Source organism: Neofelis nebulosa, chromosome 7 (genome assembly GCF_028018385.1).
Source record: "Neofelis nebulosa isolate mNeoNeb1 chromosome 7, mNeoNeb1.pri, whole genome shotgun sequence".
NCBI classification, from domain to species: domain Eukaryota; kingdom Metazoa; phylum Chordata; class Mammalia; order Carnivora; family Felidae; genus Neofelis; species Neofelis nebulosa.
Window position 1 is genome coordinate 41,750,730 of NC_080788.1, and position 23,128 is coordinate 41,773,857.

Here is a 23,128-nt window from a genome sequence, read left to right on the forward strand (position 1 = left end):
CTCTTGGTCCCACAGACTTCAGAGAGAGCTCAGGGGCCTGGTTTCCCCATCTAAGGGCGGTGCTAGGTCAGATCATAGTACCTGAGCAGGGAAGGGCAGAGAAGGGATCTGGGAGGCAAATAGAAAAACATAGACCAAAAGTTTAGCTGTGGAGAGCTAAAGTTCACAAGAACACTTATGACTCTCCTAGAGTGTGGTGTTAAGCCCTTCAAGTTTGGGACCAGAGATGAGGGTTTGTGTCATAATATCATTCTACTGAGGGGTCCGCCTGGACCATTTTCTCTGGAATGCAGGGAATTCAGCCCATTCCCCAGCCATCTCTGCATCCCCCCCATTATTCTGGTTTGATAGAAGTGGTCGAAGAATGCCAAAATGCAGGTCTGACAAGAGTAAGAATGGAGACTGTCACTCTCAGCTTCTGTATTCGTGGATTGTCATTGTTTTCTGATCCTCATTGCAGGAAACGGCTCACAATCGAAGAGGCTCTCAGACACCCCTGGATCACGGTAAGGGCATGGTGTTGCGTTCCAGTGAGTGGGCGGGTCCCTGGTCTGCTGCCAGGGCCAGGAGGGGTGGCCAGATGCAGGCAGCCCATGGAAAGGCCTTTGCTAGAAACATCCACCCTGGGGCACAGATGAAATCCAGTTGGGGGGTGCCAACTGATCTGGGTTTGTTCAAATAGGTTTATAGGTTTACATTTATATTTCATGGGCTCAGGTGATTTATGAAATGGAGCCCTCACAAACCTCAGTTGAAACCCTTTTCCTTTGGGGCCATCATAAAAAGTGTTCTTTGTCAGAGGGAATGTTGCTGTCATTCTCAAAGCAGTAATCAGGGCTCCCAAGTTGTAGATAGAAATCGATGACAATTAAAAATGTCAACTTTGTAACCGAGGCTCCTTCTTTCTGACTTTCGGGGCTCTGAATAAAGGATGACACTCCAACCAGTCAGTCAGCTTCTTTAGGCACCTTGAGACCTCAGGGAATGGGGCTCAGAGATGGAAGCCTGGTAGGGAGGAGAGACGGCCACCCTCTGGGCGATGCTGCTCCCTCTGGGGAGGTGGAGGGTACAGAGGGACTCCAGCCTGGCCTACTTTGTAATTGGGCTCCCAGCTGCTGGTTTGTGGAGGGTCTTGCTCACAGTACAGTAAAGTGCTAGTTAAAGGCACTATGGCCAGGGGTGTCTGACTGCCTCACTTTGTAGAGCATGCAAATCTTGATCTTGGGGTTGGGAGTTCAAGCCCCAGTTTGGGCATAGAGATTACTTAAATTAAAAAAAAAAAAGGCACTTTGGTGGGGTGGAAATCAGGAGACCAGGATTCTGGTCCTACTTCTGCTGATTGATGAGATGTGCGCTCCTAGAGCATCACCAGATTTCCCATTAAATGAGAGGCCTAGCCAGCTTGATCTGAGCATGCAGATCAGCACAGGTAGGGCTATGGAGGATGGAGAGCAGGGAGGGCTGGAGTGCTCGGGAGAAGGTCAGGTTCATCTACTTGTTAAAGGGCCCTCTAGGTTTTGAGTGAGCCCAGAGCACAGAGCTAGGCAGCTTCTCGGGCTTAGCATGCTGAGTATTGCTGAGGCCCAGGATGCCACCTGGTCCTGAAGGAGAGAGGTCTCTCAGCCTCCCTCTGGCAGCCATGGCCTTGTCTGCTCCTGCTGTGGAGTGGATGCCTGCAGAGTCCTGGCTATAGCCTGCTTGTCTATGTGAGCACCTCTAAATGCTATGTGTGTGGAGACCTTCTCTAATGGCCATGGACCACCCTGCCCTGAAGTGAGCATGGAGGCCGCACCCCCGTACTCTTCAGTCTTTTTTATCATCTGTGGGGATGCTCATCCCACCATGGTCCTCCCCGTGGCCTGATGCATGCAGTGAATGCCTAAGAGGCCGCTTGTGTGCCTTCTTCCTGCACCTTGAACTGCGCTTTGGATTTGGCATCAACTTAATTCTGGCTGTTCTGTCTAAACACCCACCAGTCCAAAGGAGAAGTCAGAGCCCCGGAACAGCAGAAGACAGAGCCTGCCCAGCTGAAGACCAAGCGCCTAAGAGAATACACCCTCAAATGCCACTCAAGCATGCCTCCCAATAACACCTATGTCAACTTTGAGCGTTTTGCCCGTGTAGTAGAGGACGTGGCTCAGGTGGACCAGGGATGCCGTGCCCTGGCAGGGACCCATGACACCATCCAGGACGACGTGGAGGCTCTGGTCTCCATATACAATGAGAAGGAAGCTTGGTACCGGGAGGAGAGTGAGAGCGCCCGGCACGACCTCTCCCAGCTCAAGTACGAGTTCCGCAAAATGGAGTCCTTGAAGAAGCTCCTACGAGAAGACATCCAGGCCACAGGGTCCAGCCTCGGAAGCATGGCCAGGAAATTGGACCATCTGCAGGCACAGTTTGAAGCTTTAAGGCAGGAGCTCTCAGCGGACCTACAGTGGATCCAGGAACTGGTGGGCAGTTTCCAGCTGGAGAGTAAGAACACAGATGGCCTGGGCTCCGTGTTCTGCAGGGACACCAGGGAGTCCCTAGTGGAGCAGCTCGACAGATCATGCAGCAAGGAAGTCTTGGCTGGCTTGAAACTCTGAGCACCAGAATCTAGTCAGTAATGCATCCTGGATGATTTGCAGAAGCGTGTTCCCAAGTGCCCTGCCAGAGCATCAGCTAGAATTATCCTTAGGGTGTGTGTATGTAGCATAGCCCTCCACCCCCTTCACAGAATCCAGAATCAGGAAGGCGCTAGCTAGTTACTCATTCTGCACCTCCTCTCACCAACCTGGTTTTCTGGGAGGTGGCTGGTGGAGCAGCCAAGCTATTAAAACAATTGAGAATGAGTACCTCTCAGCCTACCCTTTTCCAGAGGGAGGATGGCTGGCCCCGGGGAGATGCTTGTAATTGATCTGTGATAATGGATTTCTTCACATCTCACCTCCCACCTATATGTCTTAATAAATTGCAGATCTTGGGTAATCTTTGAGCTAAGTAGGGATAACAATAAGCCAGTTTGGTGCTTTCCTGCTGCAGAAGGAGGAATTTAAAATGCACAGAAAAATATTACCTTTCATTTGCACTGACTTTTCACTTACCAAGCACTGTCTTTGATCTTTAAAAGAACTCCTTGAGCAAAAAGGTGGATGGTATTATTCTTCTTGTTGCTATTATTTCCATGTAACTGATGAGGAAATTGACTCTGAGAGGAAAAATGACTTACCCAAGGTCTTTCATAGCTAGTTGATGCAGATGAGACAGAAACCTAGGATCCCCGACCCTCATAAGAGGTATATGGAGAAATAGGGAGACTTTGCTATAAATATCCACCTTAACATTACAGTTCAGCTCCAGAGGAAACGTTAGTAGCTTCATGTATTTATTTCATGTATTCTGACAGGTATTGGTGGAATGTCTCATACCTTTAAACGATTGTCCCAAGAAACAGGTCCTAGAAGATGCAGTTCTCTGTTCCCATCCAGCCCTGTCCCTGCTGATTTTCAGCAGGATGGAAGGGGCATCCCCCTTCTCCACTTTCCCCCCTTCTGACTGAGGGCCCCAGCCTTGTGTTAGAAATGAAGACAAAAAGGGACTCAACAAGAAGATCCCTTTTCTTACGTACTAGGACATAGCCCTGAAAGGGCTGAGAAATTCCAGAGCGTTTAAGACTGGAAAGCACAGGCTCAGTGGTCCCTTCTTGACTCCAGGCTTCAAGCACACCTTCTTGAGGACTGTATTATGTCCTCTCCTTTTTCCTAAAGGAGGGACATCAGCCAGCTCGTATGGACAGAGTGTGGGCCCAGCACTGTGCTAGAAGCTTGGGGGTGAGGGACCGGATTGTATCATTTCAAAGTTACTACACAGACTCACAGAACACCCTTGTCAGATAGGCAGGGTAAGTGTTATTCCCAATTTGGAATTGAGGAAACAGAGAGGATGTGATTTGCCCAAGGTCACTGTAGTGGCAAAAGTGGAGGCCTTCTGATGATACGTCTGTTGCTCTTTCTGCTTCCCCTAACTGCCCCAGGCTCCGGGAGTTTACTCTTTAATTATAGGGCAGAGACACCCAGATTCATCCATATATCCATTGACAAATGTTTATTGAGCACCTGCCAGGCACTCAGCCTGGCACAGGGGATACACTATTGAGTGAAAACAGGCTCCTTTCCTGCCTTCATGGAGTTGACAGTCAGGTAAAGGATTCCAGCATTAAACAAGAACATTCTACAGATGTAGGGCTGCAGGTGGGACACACGCTATGAAAGAGAAGGATGTAGTGCTGCACAAGCATGCTATGGGGGTTTGATCTAGTCAGGGAAGGCCTCCCTGAGGTGGTGATGCTGGAGGTGAGGTCAGCTAAGCAAACCAGGGAGAAAGAAGTGTTCCTGACAGAGCTGTCATGCCAGGGCTCTGTGGTAGAGAGGGCATGGGAAGCTGAAATTGCACGGACAGAAAGCTGGAGGGGAGAGGATAAGGTGTGTATATGGTGTAGATGTGACTGGAGAGGATGCACGACCATTGGCACTTTGCCATATCAAAGAGCTCTGCCTTTATCCCAAGAGTCATAGGGAACCATGATGGGTGCTGGGCTAGTCAACAGCCTGATGTGCTGGGCGGGGGAGGGGATGTCCAGAGAGCAGCACAGATGGCAAGTGGTTTAGGAGGAGACATGAGATTTTGACCCCATGCAACCATTTTTTCAGAACCCTACCTCCTTTTCCATTATCATGCCAGATCATTTCAAATATTGTATATAACATTGGTTACAGAAACTTTTTTCATCAAATATAAGAGACCATATTTCCATCAAATATAAGATGAGTTGTTATTTTATATACCAAAAATAAGAAAGAACAAAGCCAAGTGCAAGAGGAGACCGCTTCCCCTCTCCTCAAAGCTGGGACGCCCTCACTGAGAGGGTAAATGAGAAATAAAGCCACCATGCAAAAAGGGAAGGCAAGGAAACCTGAGTCTTTCACCCTTCATGCTAGATGGAGGGATGGAAAATCCCCCCTGACAAGAGGGGCCCCACGCGTGTGGAATTCACACAGGTTTGCTTTCTGAATTTGCACAATCAGTGTGATCCAAAGGAACTTCAATTAGAGAATCTAATGTCATACAGTCTGAGGCCGAATGGCCCCCAATGTCTGGCAGAAGCGGTGTGGTCATCTTCTGAAACACCTGCCTTTGTTTCAGACTGACAGTAATGACATAATGCCATTGATGGGAAAGAAGTCCTGATTTCAGAGATCCAAAACTGTGTATCTTGGGATCAGTGGAAGATAGCAAAGCCCTTTTTCCTGTGTCTTGCCTGGGAGACTGGGTACAAGTGACCTGTCTACAGTCTCTCCAAGAACTTACTTGCCCTGTCATGAGATGTGATGTACTCATTTGGCATGAAGACACTGCAGATATTAAAGGTCCCTTTGGCTATGTCAGTAGACCTTGACCTCATATAGCCAGATTTCCTCAGGAAAGGAAGCCCCCAATTGAATAACTCAGGTTAAACTTTCTTGTGAAAGTCCAAATAAAATGCACTTAAAGGAGTAAGATGTTGAGGATGATTTGATTTGGAGAGACTGGAAACAGAGAGGGGAAGGTAGTTAGTTGAGAATCGAGGCATGAGTCGCTCACTGTTTGTACTGAGAGGTGGACCATCAGACACCTTCACTTTACAGCATTTGACAGGACAGGGCCTGCCTGAAGTCACCCAGCGGGTCATCCCCAAAGCCGGAGTCAGAACCATAAGTGATTCTCCTCACAGTAGTGGACTCATCTTCTCTGTGATCATATCTAGTCATTACTATTTATTATTTAGGTGTTTTATAAGCAGACCCTTTTCTGTACTAAGAGTTTCCAAAGACAAATCGAAATAAACTAAGAAGCGCTCCCAAGTCTTTCAGGGAAGGTGGAAGAGGAGACCATGACCTTCCTCTGTCCCCTGGCCAGTCCAACTCTCCTCACCCTTTGGCATCAGAACCTGATACTGAGGGGGAGCCCAAGGAGGCCTGTGGAATGTCAGAGAATCCACCTGACTCCCCACCACATGTTCACAGCTGGCATTTTAACATGGAGTCAAGGGTAGGGTGGGGCTGACAGTGGCCTGAGGGGGTGTCAAGAGGGGAATGTTTCACTGGGACCTAGAGGGAGGAAGTCCTGGGGGGGTTGCTGCTAGACCCATCTGCCATGAAGGAGGAGTTTTCATTTACCAGGCAGTGAGAGGTTGGCCTCTGTGCTCTGTGCAAATGCCACCCTGGGCTGTTGGGGAGGGCAGGCTGAGTGTGTGACATCTTCCTGATCATGGGTTCCCAAGGAAGCTGGAGAGTCGGCACCTTGGGAAGGCAGCAGCCTGTCCCTGCTCTGAGCTGAATGCCCGTGGCACATGGTAACTCAGCTTTGTGTTAGGAAAGGTGGAAAAGGTGTGGTAACAGGTGATTCTGCAGCTGTAGGAGGCTGGCAGAGAAGGGATGGGGCGGAGTAATAATGACAAGAGAAGCCAGTCTCCCCCATGAGTCCTCTCCTCACATCACCCACCCTCCCCTAAAGGTGATTATGAAGATGGTGGCTTCCCACATCATTCCGTCACGCAGCAGTCGGCCCATGTAGGAGGTAGCTGTGTGCCCTGCACCCACCCCCACTGCCAGCCTCTGTAAATGTCTGTGGGACTGAATGGCCTTTTCTCCTTTGTCTGTGAAACTCTTGGCCTGTGGAGAAGATTCTTTGCTCTGTAGAGGAAGACCCAGCAGTGGGTACATTTGAGGAGCAGAAGGGGCCAGTTCATTTGAACAAACACTGATTGTGCTCTGGCTCTGAAGGGAGGTGACAGATAAGGACAAGACAGCCCCTGAATAAAAGACTCAGTGTCTGGAACAGTTGGGGACCCCAACTGGGAGATGGGAAAGGCCATGAGAAGTGGTAAAATAGAGATACCTAGTATTCCAGAAGACGGGAGAGAGATGAATTCTGACTGAGAAAGAGTAAGAGGGGCATCAGTGGGCAGAAACATTCTCAGGGAAGGTGCCCCTTCCAACACCTCCTTCCCAAGCCATAGCCTGTGGAGAAGGTGCCACGTAGAATTTGGGGGTCGGGGTGGAGATGAGCATGAGCACAGATTGGGATCAGGAGCCAGGAACTGTTAAGTGGCGATAAAGAGGAGATTTATAGAGACTTAACAGAGGGAAAGTTTTTGTTTCGAATTTTTTGTTAGGGGAGATTCTCATCAGTATCCAGAATGTTACAGTGAGTTCCCTGTGCCTGTGACACAGCTTTGACAGTGAGCGAGTCATGGCCAGTCCTCTCCCATTCATCTGCACCACAGCTTTTTCCGGAGTATTTTAAAGCAAACTTTAGGGGCGCCTGGGTGGCGCAGTCGGTTAAGCGTCCGACTTCAGCCAGGTCACGATCTCGCGGTCTGTGAGTTCGAGCCCCGCGTCAGGCTCTGGGCTGATGGCTCGGAGCCTGGAGCCTGTTTCCGATTCTGTGTCTCCCTCTCTCTCTGCCCCTCCCCCGTTCATGCTCTGTCTCTCTCTGTCCCAAAAGTAAATAAAAAATGTTGAAAAAAAAATTAAAAAAAAAAAAATAAAGCAAACTTTAGACTTACTTAACTTAAATTCCTCAGCATGAATTTCTAAGCACTTTCTTTTTAATATTACTTCTGTGCCATTATCACGCCTGACAGAAACCAAGAATAATTCCTTAATATCATGTGGATACACATTCCATACTCCCATGTCCCCACTTTTTGCAAGGATGTCCTGTTGTAGTTTGTTCAAATCACGATCTAAACATAGTCCACACTTGGCATTTATTTGGTGGTTACATCTCTCAGGTCTCCTGTCTCCTGTAACCGTCCAGGAGGGAGAGCTTTTGAAGCTTTTCCTGGGGACAAAAAATTTCTCAGAAAACTGAAGGTCCTGGGGCACCTGGGTGGCTCAGTTGGTTAAGCAGTCGGCTCAGGTCATGATTTCATAGTTTGTGGTTTTGAGCCCTACACTGGGCTCTGTGCTGACAGCTTTGGAGCCTGGAGCCTGCTTTGGATTCTGTGTCTCCCTCTGTCTCTCTGCCCCTTCCCTGCTTATGCTCTGTCTCTCTGTCTCTCAAAAATACATAAACGTTAAAAAAAAAAAAAGAAAGAAAGGAAAGAAAAGAAGAAAAGAAAAGAAAAGAAAAGAAAAGAAAAGAAAAGAAAAGAAAAGAAAAGAAAAGAAAAAACCTGAAGATCCTGGAAAGAGGATTAAAAGGGCTGAGACCTAACTAAGAAAAGTGAGACCAGGCCGGGCAAGGAAAGGGGCATTTCCACGTGTTTCCATTGGCTTCTTCTAGGTATAAAACAACTGGCAGGGACACAGCCTTTCTACAGCTCTTCCCACCCATATATAAGGAACTTGACACTCAGGCCCCCTTCAGCCTCACATGTTCCTTTCCTGGGAAAACTGGGAAGTGAGGCCAGCAGGGCCCAGGCTCTAGCCAGCAAAAGGGGAAGTTGGAGATGCAAACTATGGAAAGACTCCATTAGGGGAGATTGGTGGGGGAGGCAGAGTGGCAGACTGAGGCGGCAGAGGGGTGTGGGTACTCAGGTGTCCCTGGCTTCCAGTGGAGGACGGGGCTGGAGAAATGGCACAGTTGGAGGTTTGAGAAGTTGCGATCTGTTTGCAGTTTCTAGAGGAGGCCTGGTATTGAGAGAAAGGCTGGAGTGCCTCTTCTGTAAAGCCAGGCTTCCTTTTTTATGCCCAGGGGAATGGCTGTTGTTCCATCTCCCTGCTCTGTGGACGTGGGTGTTGACCTGGCACACCCCTCGGTACTGTTTCAAAGCCGTTTGCATCTCCGTAAACAAAACCTGACTCAGTCGGTGTTCTGTCTTCTTGACTCGCTTCCCAACATTTTTCTGAGAGACTAAACATGCTCCTAGGAGCCTGGTCAGAATCGCCCATACTCTCTGCCCAAAGGACAACAGGCTTAGAAGGTGGACACTGTCTGTTTGCAGAGAGGGCCGGGCCAGGAGGAGGCAGAACCCAGTCCCACCCTACTGACACCCCTAATTTAATCAATGGTGTTGCTGCCACTTTCCTTCTGGGAACAGATTTCACTGCAGAATTTATGTCTCTGACTTTCAAGGATTAGATGGTATCAGCATTTGCTTGAGCCTCTTAGCAACCAAAGAGGCCCATTGATTAGGAAAGGCCAGCCTGATGGATTTATAGCCTGGGTGGCCTCCTTCTCAGAGTTCATGCTGTTTTGTGTAGCACATAGAGCCCTAGAGGTAATTGCATCACTTCCCCTTAATGGCCTCTGGGAATGATCCCCCCTCATATTTTAGTTGGGCCTCGTTGCTCCACTGCTGGACTAGTTGGAAGGTAGGATTCTTATTAATGGGATTCCTCTAGCAGCATGTTGACTTTCCGCCCACGGGGTTCAGGCATCTCTCTTCTGCAAGAGTGTCAATCAGTAAGTGGATAAAAAGAAGTCCGTACTCTTCTAGAGTCTACCGATCCCACCTCATCAAACTCCAAGCAAAGTGCAAGTGTCCCCTGCAAGGGTTAGGCTCAAAAGTGAATCACAGACAATGGTGAATTTAGAGGTAGAAATGTTCTGTGAGTTGGGAAGGCAGGAAATCACCCTGGAAAGGAGATACTAGTTGCTGGGAGGTGCAGGAGAGGGAGATTAACACAGAACAGGGGCACCTGCGTGGCTCAGTCAGTTAAGCGTCTGACTTCGGCTCAGGTCCTGATCTCATGGTTCGTGAGTTCGAACCCTGCATCCGGCTCTGTGCTGACAGCTCAGAGCCTGGAACTTGCTTCAGAATCTGTGTCTCCCTCTCTCTCTGTCCCTCCCCCACTCATTTTCTCTGTCTCCCTTGAAAATAAATAAGCATTAAAAAGTTAAAAAAAAAAACCAGAACAAATACAGAATCAAATGTCAGGTAGCGACAAGTGCTATGAAGAAATAGGGCGCAGGCACAGTGAGTTGTGTGGGGGCAGTTGGGATGCTATTTTATATAGGATGGTCAAGGGAGGCCTCCCTGAGGAGGTGACATTTGAGCAAAGACCTGAACAAAATGACCAAGTGAATATATGAAGGAGCAAGGGCAAAGACCCTGAGATTTGGGGCTCCTGGGCCAGCAAGCAGACTGTGCGATGGGAGACACAGCAACAGAAAGGAGACAGGGAGGAAATTGGTTGGAGAAAAACCCAGATGGTACAGGCCTCGGGGGTCTGGATGAGCTTGTTGGGTTCCATCAAGAGTGCCAGGAAGCTGCTGGAAGGCTTTGATACCAGAAAAGTCAGGCTCTGCCCTCTTTTGCATCTTCCCTCAGGTGAGACCTAGACCCAGGGCTAGGCTTGCAGGTGCGGCAGAGGAAGTGAGAGGCAGTTAAGGAAAGAGCTGCGAGACCTTGGCCTGGTGGTCCCCTCAGCACCCTCGTCTTTTTCTCTGTCTTCCTTGTCCCCTCCTCCCATTCTCTTTCACTCTTTGGCACAAAGAGTGTTTTAGTTTGGGAGGGTGAACAGCCCCTGGCTTTCTTGTCCCCCGCTCCATGTCAAGGTTGTATGCATTTTCCTCCCTGTTCCCTGACCCTAACGGAAGTCTGCTGGCTCCCAGGCGGAGTTGTGGGGAGTCGTGGTGTCATGGCTGCCAATCCAGGTGCCCGGGGCCTCTCACTGGCAGGAGCAAGCAGGTCCCAGGTCCTAGGATCTCATTCCAGTGTCTCTTCAGCAACCCGGGGAAACAATTTAACTATACAACTGTTAAGCACCCACTGGTGTATCCTCTGGGTGGGGAGGAGATGGGCCAGAGGACATTGACAAAACCATGAAGAAAATTCTTTCTGTGCCTTCAAGTTGTTTTTCATTAGTGAGACAACGCCACTGCAGAGCTGGCCGAAGTCAGTGAGAAATATTGAGGGAGCCCACATGTGTTTCCGTCATGGCAGGGAGAGAGACATTGCTTTTTGGAAGTTGTCTTGGAGGAGGTTACGTTTGGACTGGACTTTGAAACACACGGAGGACTTCCAGGAGCACGGGGGTTGGGTGATGGAAAATAGCTTCTGCCAGAAGATTTTAAGTCCTGAGCGGTGTGGGCCAGCTGTATGCACTGGCTTCCCGGGTGCCGAGCGCCATGATGGAAAATAAACAAAAATGGAGGAGAGCTCCCAGTGTGGATGGGAGACAAGACCAGCACTCAGGAGTCCATGAGCTATGTCACTCAGCATTCAATGGCGGGGGGGGGGGGGGGGGGGGGGGGCGTGGCAAGTGAGGCATTGCTGTGAGGAGGCTGTCGGAGCAGAGAGAAAAATTGAGCTGGATGGGACCACATATCATCCTGGGCAGTTCATTTGTTGAGACCACAGAATTCTTTTGAGAATGGATGAAATCTGTCAGCTCTCCTCAGAAGAAACGTATATCTGTACACATGCATTCAAGTGAAATTTTTATTAAGATATAATTCACATACCATAAAATTCATCATTTAAAAGTATGCAAGTCAAGCAGCCGTGTCAAATTCAGGGCCCGCCCGTCCATGGCTGGTGCTGGCCCGAAAGGCTGCCACAGAAACACCGTGGCTCATGGGCCCTGATCCTCTGTGCTGGGCCTCAGAGATAAATTCGGTCACAGACACCAAGAAAAAAATAAATAAATAAAATAAAAGTATGCAAGTCAGTAGTCTTTAGCATCTTCACAAGGTTATGCAATAGTCATCACCCTCTAACCCCAGGACAATTTGTCACTCCAAAAAGAAACCTCATACCCTCTCAGAGGCCTCTCCCACCCTCCCCTCTCTCCAGCCCCGGCAACTACTAATCTGATTTCTGTCTCTATCGATTTGCCTATTCTGGGCATTTTATGTAAATAGAATCCTACAGTGTGTGGCCTCTTGTGCCTGACCCCTTTCATTCAACATAATGTCTTCAAGGTTCATCCACGTTGTAGCATGTGCCAGGACAGTGGATGCTCGAACGACCCAGGTTTGAACTATGAGGGTCCACGTTCATGTGGATATTTTTTATGAATACAGTATAGCACTGTAAATGTATTTTCTCATCCTTACAATTTTCTTAATAATACTTTCTTTTCTCTAGCTTACTTTTTTTGTGAGAATACAGTATGTGAAATATAGAACATACAAAATATTTGTCAGTCTGCTGTTTATGTTATCGGTGAGGTTTCCGGCCAACAGGAGGCTATTAGTAATTAAGTTGTGGGGGAGTTAAAAGTTATATTGTGGATTTTTGACTGCATGGGAATTCAGTGTCCTGACCCTGCATTGTTCAAGGTCAACTGTACTTCATTCTTTTTTATGAATAATATTTCTGAATTATATTCCATTGTATGGATATATTCCATTTTGTCTATCCACTCATCAGGTGATGCACATTTCAGCTGTTTCCATTTTTTGGCTTTTATGAATAATGCTGCTCTGAACATTCATGTACAAGTTTACATGCTAAAATTTGCAGAGCATTTCAGGAGGTTCATAGAACCTCTGAAACCCATCTCTGGATCTAGGAAAGCCTGTTTTACAGAAAGAGAGGAATTCAAGAGGGAATGGAGTCATCAAATTGTTTGCTTAAATATATCCAGTTTTTTATGTCAATTATGTTATCCCCATAAAACAGATAAGAAAACCGAGGCTCAGAGAAGCCATGTCAGGCTTGTTGGAGAAGCCAGGATTTAAGCTGAGCTTTGACTGCCAAGCTGTGAAAGGCAATGATATATCCCATCTCCTCTCAACCTCCACCGAAGCCCCTATTTCCTTCAATTTACTTTTTTTGTTGTTGTTTGTTTTTAAATGTTTACTTATTTTTGAGAGAGAGAGAGAGAGAGCACAAACGGGGGAGGGGTAAAGAAGAGAAGTAGGGACAGAGGGTCTGAAGCGGGCTCTGTGCTGACAGCAGCGAGCCCAATGTGAGGCTCAAACTCATGAACTGTGCGATCATGACCTGAGCCGAAGTTGGACACTCAACTGACGGGGCAACCCAGGCGACCCCTTTCAATGTACTTTTGAATGGGGTATTAAGCTTCTGTTTTCCAACAAAGCATCTGTTTTGCTAAGCCCAGAACCAGCCCAGTGCACAGTGGGCATCCTAGACTGCTGTCCAATGACCCTTCCCTAAAGTGAGCTGTGACCGAAGGCCCTGCCTCTCATTCTTCCCCTCTGGGGGGCCGATTCTCCAGCCCAGCCAGAGTGTGTATCCGGCTGCGGTAATAATAGCTCAGGGGCACCAGGGCCGTCTCCTGAACAGCTGAGACATCTGTAACCCTTGCCCTGAGTGTGTTGTCCCTGTGCATGCCCTGCCCAATGAGGAGGTGCCAAAGTCAGGCTAAAGATGGCATGTGGTCGGGGGTGTGGAGAAGGGGGTGGCTGCCGACCCAAGCCCTGTGTCAGCCACCATGCTCTGCTTTGTCTCCCAGCCGGTGGACAACCAGCAAGCCCTGGTCCGCAGGGAGTCTGTGGTCAACCTGGAGAATTTCAAGAAGCAGTATGTCCGCAGGCGATGGAAGGTGTGTCAGGGTTCAGGGGTGGGGGGCAGGGGGCACCGGTGGGTTCCTGGTTCCCTCCAGGGTCCCTGTGCACATTCTCACCAGGCAGTTCCTTTTCTGTCTCCCTCAGCTCTCCTTCAGCATCGTCTCCTTGTGTAACCACCTCACCCGCTCCCTGATGAAGAAGGTGCACCTGAGGCCGGATGAGGACCTGGTAGGTAAATGCAGTGTTGTCTTGTTGGGTGGAATTCTGGGGTGGCCTGCAGCTTGGGGATGGAAGGGAGCAGGTGGGCCCTAACTGTTTCCCACCAGTTCTGCTCATCCTGTCCTCCGCGTGTGTGATGGGCAGAGGCTGCATATTCCGGGGGACCGCTGGGGTGGTGCTGGGTGGGGGGCCTCCGATGGGCAGCATGAGCTCCTGCAGGATCTTGAATCCTTTCCTGGTTCACCTTCAAAGGTACTGCTGCTGCCATTTCACTGCCCTAGTCTCCCCCTGAGGACTTGTAGCCTGTTGGAGCCTTGAGGACTCTGAATAATAAAATCACCACAGTCAATCCACAATTTATACCTGGCAATCCAAAGATCTGCTGTAGAATGGGAGCTTCATATTCATTTTTCAATTTTTCCATTTCTGTTTTGCTTTAGATTGACAATAATAATAATAATATTTAGATGATATTTGATTAGCTTGCTACTGTTTTGTGTACATTTAAAATGAGGAACTTAAATTGGTCAAGAGCGTGGCTTCTGGAACCAGACTTTCAGGATTCACATCTGCCACTTACTAGCTGTGTGACCTTGAGGAAAATACTTAACCTCTCTGTGCTGAAATGCTGTCACTTGTAAAATGGGGTTAACAACAGTTCCTACCTCACAGAGTCGTCACAAGGATTGAATGATGACATATTCTTGGAGCCTGGCATTATATGTGCTTAATATGGATTAAAATCTCCCCATAGACTTTAAAGTGCAGTGCCAGTGCCTCAGAAGGCAGTGTTAGTATTTCAGCCAATAGAGGTGTTCTGGACAGATGTTCCCCAGTACTCGTCAAATGTGGTGAGGCCCCAGAGATGTCTGGGATGGCACAGGTCAGGACAGAGGCGACTCCTGTTCAGGAAGAGCGGCTGCCTGAGATGGGTGGGCAGCCAACGCTGAACAGCCTCAGGACATACCACGCTCGCACTCGGGCTGCATCCCAGGACCTGGCACGGTGACTCTCTCCCCCCACCCCCAGGAGGGGATCCTCTTTCTTCAGCCTAAGCTCTTGTTGATTCTTGCTCTTGCTTTAAGGATTTATGGCTCCAGAGGCCCAAAACAACTGTATGGCTTTGGCCAAGACATGTCCCTTCTCTAACTGCTTTCCTCATCTGCCATTCAAAGGGACTGGACTGTCCCTCTGAAAATCCCTGCTAATGACAGGCAGACTTTCCCCCAGCTTACTTTTTCATTGTTTGGCTCTGACTCATGCTAAAAAGTTGCTATTCAGCAGAGCTTGAGTTATTTTTATTGTTCTAGCTAGGCTTGGTCCAGGATGGACTTGGCTTAAGTTGATCTTGACCTTGGATTTCCAACTGGCTTATGCCAGGGGAAGGAGAGAAGGCTCTGGGAAGGAACATGGCACATGAGTTGCTCTGAAAATTCAGGCCATGGAGAGAGAGGACTAGAGGATAATTAGAAAGAATTTGTATTTCTTTCTTAATTTTTGTCCTTGTGCAAATACTTAAGAACAGTCCTCTTTTTATTCAAACACTCAGCATCATCAGTTCAATAGCTCGTTCTACAGGTGGAGAAGGAAGGCTTGGGTCCCAGACATCTATTCTACAGTTTTCCAAAAGGGAATTTCCTTTAAATAATAATAACAACAACAACAACAATAAATAATAGGTCCTTTTTTTCAGGGAGCCTTAAATTTGAACATCTGACAGCAGATGTTTAGAAAGCAGATGTCTTTCTGATTGGTGCCTCTTTTAATAAATGTTAATAATTTGATTAGACTGATGTGACTGAATGAAAAAGTAATGACCTCCAGGATGGCTGCCTTGACTCTGGTTTAGCCATGGAATGCACTTTACTCTTTTCCTCTTTCATAAAGATGGAGCACAGAGGCCCTGTCCCTGGCAAGGCTTGCCAAAGGTGCGGCCTAAGCCAGTCAGAGCAGAGGGGGTGTGGAACAGTGGCCATCAGAGCTTGGGGAGGTCCCCGTGGCTCATCCCTGCTTCCCGTTCTCTCCAGGCTGAGTTCAGGAGGCCACTCAACCCACAGAGCATGTATCCAAGTGGGCTTGATTATGTGGCAGCTACAGAGAACACCAGATACTATTTTCATTATTATGATGATGATTTGGCTTCTCTTGGTGCCTGGTTTCCCCTAGAAGCACTACCTGCTTTCCTTCCTCCTGGGATGGAGGCCTCAAGGCAGTGGTCTGGCCCCATTTCCAGGCCCCTCCCCACCCCCACCCAATCCACCCCCAGACTCTGGACAGAGTAACAGCCTTCGCCTCAACATCCACTTCCCTGGCTTGCAGGCCCCTGGCCCAGGTGCATAGGCCCAGGCTGCCCAGCACAACTCCATCCCTGGCCTCTCGTGACGCTCTTGCCCTGGGCTTCTCTTTTTCCCAGAGGAATTGTGAGAGTGACACAGAGGAGGACATCGCCAAGAGGAAAGCTCTCCACCCTCGGAGGAGAAGCAGTACCTCCTAGCTGGCCCGGCTCTCTCCTTGCAGACTCTGGGTCTCCGCTTGTCACCAGCACCTAGGCATTCTGCATCCCTGAAGACTTTGCAAGACAGATGGGCCTGCAGGGCTCAGAAGAATTTCCAGGGGAGCCGGGAGCCCCTGGGAGCGGTGGCTGTCTCCTATGAAGGAGGCTCCAGCATTCCCAAAGCTCCTATTCTCCAGAAAATGGCTTTCGCCTGTCTGCCGACCTCAGAACCTGGGCTGAGGTGTGGACTTGAGAAAATGATGCAAATGAACGTCATCATCATGGGGGAAGGTCAGACTCAGGCAGGTTTTTCTCACAGGATGAGGGAGTTCAGAGCTAGCCTGGTCAAAAATTACACCAGAAAGACAGAGGCCTCCCCCATGGGAGCAAGACAAGTGAGTGAAGTGAATCTTAGGGTGTGAGGGACCAATCTTGTGACTTCCCAGAACCCACATGGAATCAGCCTGTTGGGCAGACCAACATATTTGACCTTCTAAAGCAGCCCACTGTATTGTAATTTTTTAAAAATTTTTATTAAACTTCTGGTTTTACCTGGTGCTTGGCTTCTTTTAGGGCTATCCCCATCTGGTTTTCTTTAGCTCAGGTGCCTATGAGTCTGGGGGAGCCCCCAAGGTTGGGGTGCTGAGTGGACAGTACCTCAGAAGGTCACACTGAACCATGCCCTCTGGACTATAGGGCACCTGCCTTCTATATCCTTCCTTAAGGGTTTCCATCCCCCCAGATCATTGCAGATACAGCATATAATGCCTGCACCACCTCTGCCACTACTCCTATCACTACTGCTGATACGGGCTTGATTGTGTCTCCCAACCTCTAGTACCACAGAATATGACTGTATTTGGGGAGAGGATCTTAAAGAGGTAATTCAGTTAAAATGAGGTCATTGGGATGGGGCCTGGTCCAATGTGCTGGTGTCCTTACAAGAGGAAGAGACTAGGACATCAGAGAAAGACAATGTAACAACAGAGGGAGAAGGCAGCCAGCTACAAGGTAAGGAGAGGGGCCTCAGAAGAAAATAACCCTGCCAATACCTCGATCTCAGACTAAGGGCCTCAAAAGCTATGAGAAAATAAATTTCTGTTGTTTAAGCCACCAGTCTGTGCCACTTTGTTAGGGCAGTCCCCGGAAATAAATACACCTGCCAACTATGGCCAAGATAGGGGCGGGGGCTTTTGAAAGATGTAGAGGAAGAAGGGCAGAGAAACCCACAGGGAGAAAGGAGAGGAAAAGAGGTGGGTTACATGGACCCTGGGGTGAGCATGGTAAGGGAACGTTAATGAAATGGAAATCTGGGCCCTGCTTTCCAGGTCGAATGAATGGTGATGCTGACCAGAAACCCAAGAGAAGGTCCTTAGAAGCCAGAGATCAGGGTTGAGGCACTGAGGCTGAGAAAGTATGTGAGAAGAGGTGGGAAGAAAGGGGAAGTTTTGGAAGGTGAATGGGGCAAAGGAAAAAAGAAAAGAAAAGAAAAGGCCCAGGGAACAGGGAGTCATCCTTTCCCTATGTCAGCAGCAGGTTTGAAGCCAGGGGGCCAAATTGCCTTTAGCTAGTGCATGGATCCAGAGCAAAATGGCCCCACAGGCACAGAAAGGCAGTCCAGTTTCAGAAAAGCTTCCAGAGAGAAAGGGAGTGGACCTGCCGGCGTGTTGAGGAAGTCCTGCAGCTGACCTGTAGTTCCTGGGTGTCCCCAGTTCTCGGGCAGGACCAGCTCTGTGCCTCGCAACAGCCTCTGGAGGATGGCTGATGCTGGGAGCCACGTTCAAGGCCCCTGGGCCTGTGAGAGGCTCTTGGCTGTGGCTGGGGGGAACAGGGGCTCAGTGGGAGCTCCTGGGAAGTAAAGTGTGGTAGTGGGGGGACCAGCAGCCAGGGGCCTGGTTTGGGGTCCAGGCCAGCAGGGGCCAGCAGCCAGAAAAAGCCAGGCGCCCATGCCACTCCCATAGAGAGTCTCAGTCCCTGTGGCCTCTCTGCTGGCAGATGGCGGGTACCCTCCAGGTGTGAAGATGAGGGGAGCAGCTGGCCCATGGGAACCAGGTATGTTGGGTTAGCTCTGAAGAAGGATGTGTTGGCCAGCTGACACTTCAAGGCCGAAAGAGACCACAGTGTGCTCTGAGGCGGATGGAATTTTCCAGTGACGAAAGCTGTGCTCGGTTAAAAGACAAGTCTTCAAAGAGATCTGAGGGGGCCCTGCCCCGGAGTGTTTGCCTGTGTGTTTGCAGGATGCCACATTAATATTTCACAAATGCACACATAAATATTTTAGCGCACTGTGTTTTAATGTCAATCTCACCAGCTTTCCTGACTCCAGATCTTAGAGTGCACTTGCCTTTTCCAGTCACATATTTATTTGCTGAAAACCTTACTTTGGAAGCAAATAAAGGCCCTATCATAAGAGGTGAACCACAAAATTTCTATGAAAGAAAAGTCAAGCCCTATGATGTATGGACATGTAGGTACATGTGAAAAGAGCTGAATTGAGGAATCACAAGCAATTTTATCGGGCAGAGGCTTGTACAACTTTCTTTCCATCTGGTTCCCAGCTTGTTGTCATCCTGACATTGTTCACTGTAGCTGGACCCCAAAGAATAATGTCTTCTTTGGTGGTCTGTTGAGAGGATCCCATTCTAAGCAAACCTTAATGGGCTGAGGGATGGGAGCAGTTGAAGAGTCGTGAACAATGGGTAATTGACATTTCAAAAAGCAGAAACACAGTTGGTGACCTTCCACAAATAGTTTCTTCCTGTTTTTCCCTTTCCCCCACCAGTTCTGTCTCCCCCTCCTTCCATTAGCAAGTCATAATATATAGCTGAAGTACATACTTTAGTAATGTCTTCACTTACTGAATAAAATTCATGTTCCCAGCTCTTAATCTAAAAAACAGTTGATTATATTATCTAGGGAGAAGTAATTTTGTAAGGATTCCCCACCCCCACCCTCCCACCCCCGGACCAGTGACCTCCACCCTTGAGCTAGAAGAAAAATAAGAGGAAAAAAAAAACAACAGAGCTCACAGCAATTTTTAAAAACCTGTTCCGCAGGAGGAACACTTGACATACAGGCTTTCACTAAACCCTCTGCATAACCTTGTCAGGGGAACAAGAACCCCATTTATACAGATGAGGAAGCTGAGACTCAGCAGAGTTAAGAAATTTGCATGCAATCACACAGCTTGAGTACTTGGGATCTAGATTTCAGCCCAGTTTTGCCTACCCTGCAATCCACATTCTTCTCTACTGTTCCTGGAGAAACAGTGTTGAGTGAAAAAAGCATCCCGGAAAACCACATACAGTATGATACTATTTTTATAAAGCTCAAAAACTATACCATATGTTGTTTAGGGATACATGCAAGTATTATAAAACTGTATTTTAAAAGCAAGACAATGACATCATTCAAAATTCAAGGTGAAGCTTACCTCCGGGCAGCTGAGATGGGGAGGAGCTCAAGGGTGGGTACTAGGCTGTTGGCAGTGTTCTAGCCAACACCAAGTTCACCGTGGGCTCTCAGAGTTCATTTCACTATTGGGCTCTCTTACTTACATATTATCAACCCTTGCAAGTATAAAGTATTACCTTAAAATAATGAAGAGAGGAAGTGAGGTGAAAAAAATAGATCCTAATAGTCATCGGGTCATCAGATGCCACAGTGTACAGGACACGAAGCTGTGTGGTGACTACCCTTGCGTGTGCCTTGCCCCTCGAAACTCGATGGCGGGCTGCCCTCCGTCCTTTTACGGGCGCCTTGATCAGAGCTCATCCTGCCACCCTATGAGAGTACCTGGCTTGGATTAATATTCCTTGTTTATTTATTTTTGAGACAGAGGGAGAGAGACAGAGTGCAAGTGGGCTAAGGGCAGGGAGATAGGGAGACACAATCTGAAGCAGGCTCCAGGCTCCGAGCTGTCAGCACAGAGCCTGCTGCGGGACTCAAACTCACAAGCTGTGAGATCATGACCTGAGTCAAAGTCGGATGCTTAACCGACTGAGCCACCCGGGTGACCCCTTAATACTCCCAGTTTATTTATTTATTTATTATTATTATTTGTTAACGTTTATTTATTTTTGAGACAGGGAGAGACAGCATGAACGGGGGAGGGTCAGAGCAAGAGGGAGACACAGAATCTGAAACAGGCTCCAGGCTCTGAGCTGTCAGCACAGAACCTGACGCGGGGCTCGAACTCACGGACCGCGAGATCATGACCTGAGCGGAAGTCGGATGCTTAACCGACTGAGCCACCCAGGCGCCCCAATACTCCCATTTTAAAGAGAAAGGGCAGAAAATATTCCCTGCCCGTCCCATCTCTGCCTTCCCAGTCATAACCTCCCCATGGAATTTGTCTAAGGACTCTGGTCTGAGGATGTCTTCTGAGGCCAAGCAGATTGAGCTTGCCAGCCCTTGCTCTGGGTGTCTCTTTGAGTTTAAACCCAGAAGCTGGGTGGGATTTGAACTGCCATCTGGGCCATTCCCCTGTTCTTGGGTAGGATGGCCCTTGGGTTTCTTCATCTCATTTTGAATTGAGAGAAGGTGATCCTGTGTCTTTTGTCAATTCCCTTTTCTGGTTCTTATCGGTCCTGATTATATCGCACCACTCCGAGCCAAAAAGTTTGGGCTAAATCCTGCCACTTTTCAGCAGTTGCATCTTGATCTTGTCATTCAACTTTTGCAGACCTTGATTTGTTTGCTTGTTTATTTAAGTAATCTTTACACCCATTGTAGGGCTTGAACTCATGACCCCAAGATCAAGAGCTGCATGTTCTACTGACTGAGCCAGCCAGGTGCCCTGGACCTCAATTAAAAAAAAAAAATTGTGTTTTTTAATGTTTATTTATTATTGAGAGACAGAGAGAGACAGAGCATGAGCAGGGTCGGGACAGAGAGAGAGGGAGACACAGAGTCCGGAGCAGGCTCCACGCTCAACGCGGGGCTTGAACTCACAAACCACGAGATCATGACCTGAGCTGAAGTCAGATGCTTAACCGACTGAGCCACCCAGGTGCCCCTGGACCTCAATTTTTTAATCTGTGAAATGGTGATAATAATATTGTTACTTGTCATGAGTGCCTTATCGAGACCAACTTTGCAAAGGAGATTTGCCGACTTCGAAGAACTTGGCAAACATAAGGGATTTTTTATTTACATAATGTAACTGCACTCTGGGGCCACAGGCAACTTTGAGAAGTGCTAAAAGAGAATGACCATGGCCAATAGTGACACTCAACACTGGCGGCCTAGATTCCTGGTACAGGGCTCCTGGGGCCTGGATGCACCTCTTGCTCAGCTCTCCTTCTCCCACACGCCTGTGTGATGTCTGATTCTGCCCAGATACTCAGCAAAGATTTATTAAATATAGGAGAGAGCAGGAAGGGCTTTCCCCCCACCCTGGTGCCAGAGGCTGTCAGCTGGCCATCTGATTCTCCCCTCTCTGGAGGGGGCCTGGAAGGCCAGAAGCAGAAACAGAGTCAGGTATTGAGCGGCACTTACTGCTTGTCTTTTCATTCAGGCCCTGTGGTGTGATTACTAAAGATCTAAGGAGAGAAGGCACAGTGAAAGGAGTGATGGGAGGAACGAGGGGAGAAAGGAAAGGAGAGAAGTGTTGCAGCCACCAAGTCAGCCACTAGGCTCTCCTTCTGGGCGTGGGGATCCTGCAGTAAGGGGCACTCGTAACAGCTGCCCCAGCCACCAGCACATTCTCCCCAGGCTAGTCTCTCCCCAGGCTGATGACTGAGCCAATGATTGAGCATGGCAGGGTGGGGGCTGGGTGGGAGGAATGGCAGGTTCTAGAACCAGGCCACTCCTGTCCAGTGTAGGATGCCCTAATCCTTGTTCTGGGGCTCCCCAGCCCCCTGGCTGAGACTCTCTCAAAGCTGCACTGTGGTCTGAGCCCCTTCCTATCCAGCCCTCCTTCCTTCCCTCTCTCCTGTGTTCTGTGTCAGACCTCCTTGTGTCTGAAACACCCCCTTGCCCACTCCTGCTCCCTTGCCCTTTATTTTTCCTAGGTAACCGTTCACCCATATCTCCTGCATTTCTGATTCTATTCCATCCTGACATCTGCTTCCCAGGGCACCTGCACTAACAAAGGGAGAGAGGGAGATGGCGGGGAAATTTGAACTTGTGCCTCCTTTCCATCTCCGCTGATCTCCTTTGGCAGGCGTGAACTGACAGAGCCAACTTGCTCCCTCGATGACTGGGGGCAGAACAGCCAGTGCTGAGTTCACGTCTTTTGAAAAAGTGATGGTGGTTGTGTCTTTGGCTAAAAAGCACCTTTCTTTCTTTCTTTCTTTCTTTCTTTCTTTCTTTCTTTCTTTGAGTTTAATTTTTTTTAGTAATCTCACTCTCTCTCTCTCTCTTTCTCTCTCTCTCTCTCTTTTTTAAGTAGGCTTCACACCTAGCACAGAGACCAGTACAGGACTTGAACTCACCACCCTGAGATCAAGAACTGAGCTGAGATCAAGAGTTAGCTGCTTAACCAACTGAGACACCCAGGCACCCCATATTTTTTTAAGTAAACTCTACACCCAGTGTGGGGCTTGAACTCACAACCCCAAGATCAAGGATCACATGCTCCACCGACTGGGCCAGGCAGGTGCCCCCAAAAGCATTTAAGTAAAAGCTAATCCCCTCTTTCTGTTCTTTCTCCTGTCTCTTATCTTGAATCCCCAAATCCTGAACATGGCCAAAGATGCACCTCATGACCTGACCCCTGATTGTTGCTCTAGCCCTCGAGCCCTTTGCTCACTGTGCCCCAGCCACAGGTCAGGAGCACCCTGTGTTCCTCTCAGGTGTTCCTTCCTGCTTGCTTCAGGACCAGGCACATGCCTGTGGTCCACAGGGTCCCCTCTCCCACCCCAAACCCCATCTAGTTTCTACCTTTTGGGAGTTAACTCCTAATTCTTTAAGTCATTCTTAAATGACACTTCCTGTGACCTTCCCCCACTTGCAGAAGAAGTTAGG

General features: G+C 48.7%; 1 protein-coding gene and 1 non-coding gene across 6 annotated transcripts in view; both read left to right on the forward strand.

Moving 5' to 3' along the window:
- DAPK2 (death associated protein kinase 2) overlaps window positions 1–17,272 on the forward strand; it is a 120,851-nt gene extending 103,579 nt beyond the window's left edge. For 4 of the 5 annotated variants that reach the window (XM_058737449.1, XM_058737448.1, XM_058737447.1 and 1 more), the window contains exons 9-11: window positions 461–506; window positions 1,977–2,598; window positions 13,392–13,481. In XM_058737449.1, the coding sequence (XP_058593432.1) occupies window positions 461–506; window positions 1,977–2,585 (655 nt within the window). In that variant the 3' untranslated portion in view covers window positions 2,586–2,598; window positions 13,392–13,481. Of the gene's footprint in view, window positions 1–460; window positions 507–1,976; window positions 2,599–13,391; window positions 13,482–13,590; window positions 13,675–16,078 lie in introns of those variants that run through there. The other variant, XM_058737451.1, reaches the window with a different exon arrangement.
- Window positions 11,467–11,600, forward strand: LOC131518510 (small nucleolar RNA SNORA5). The gene has a single exon (XR_009265181.1). It is a non-coding gene; the product is annotated as a small nucleolar RNA SNORA5 (small nucleolar RNA).
- Window positions 17,273–23,128: the final 5,856 nt, after the last annotated feature.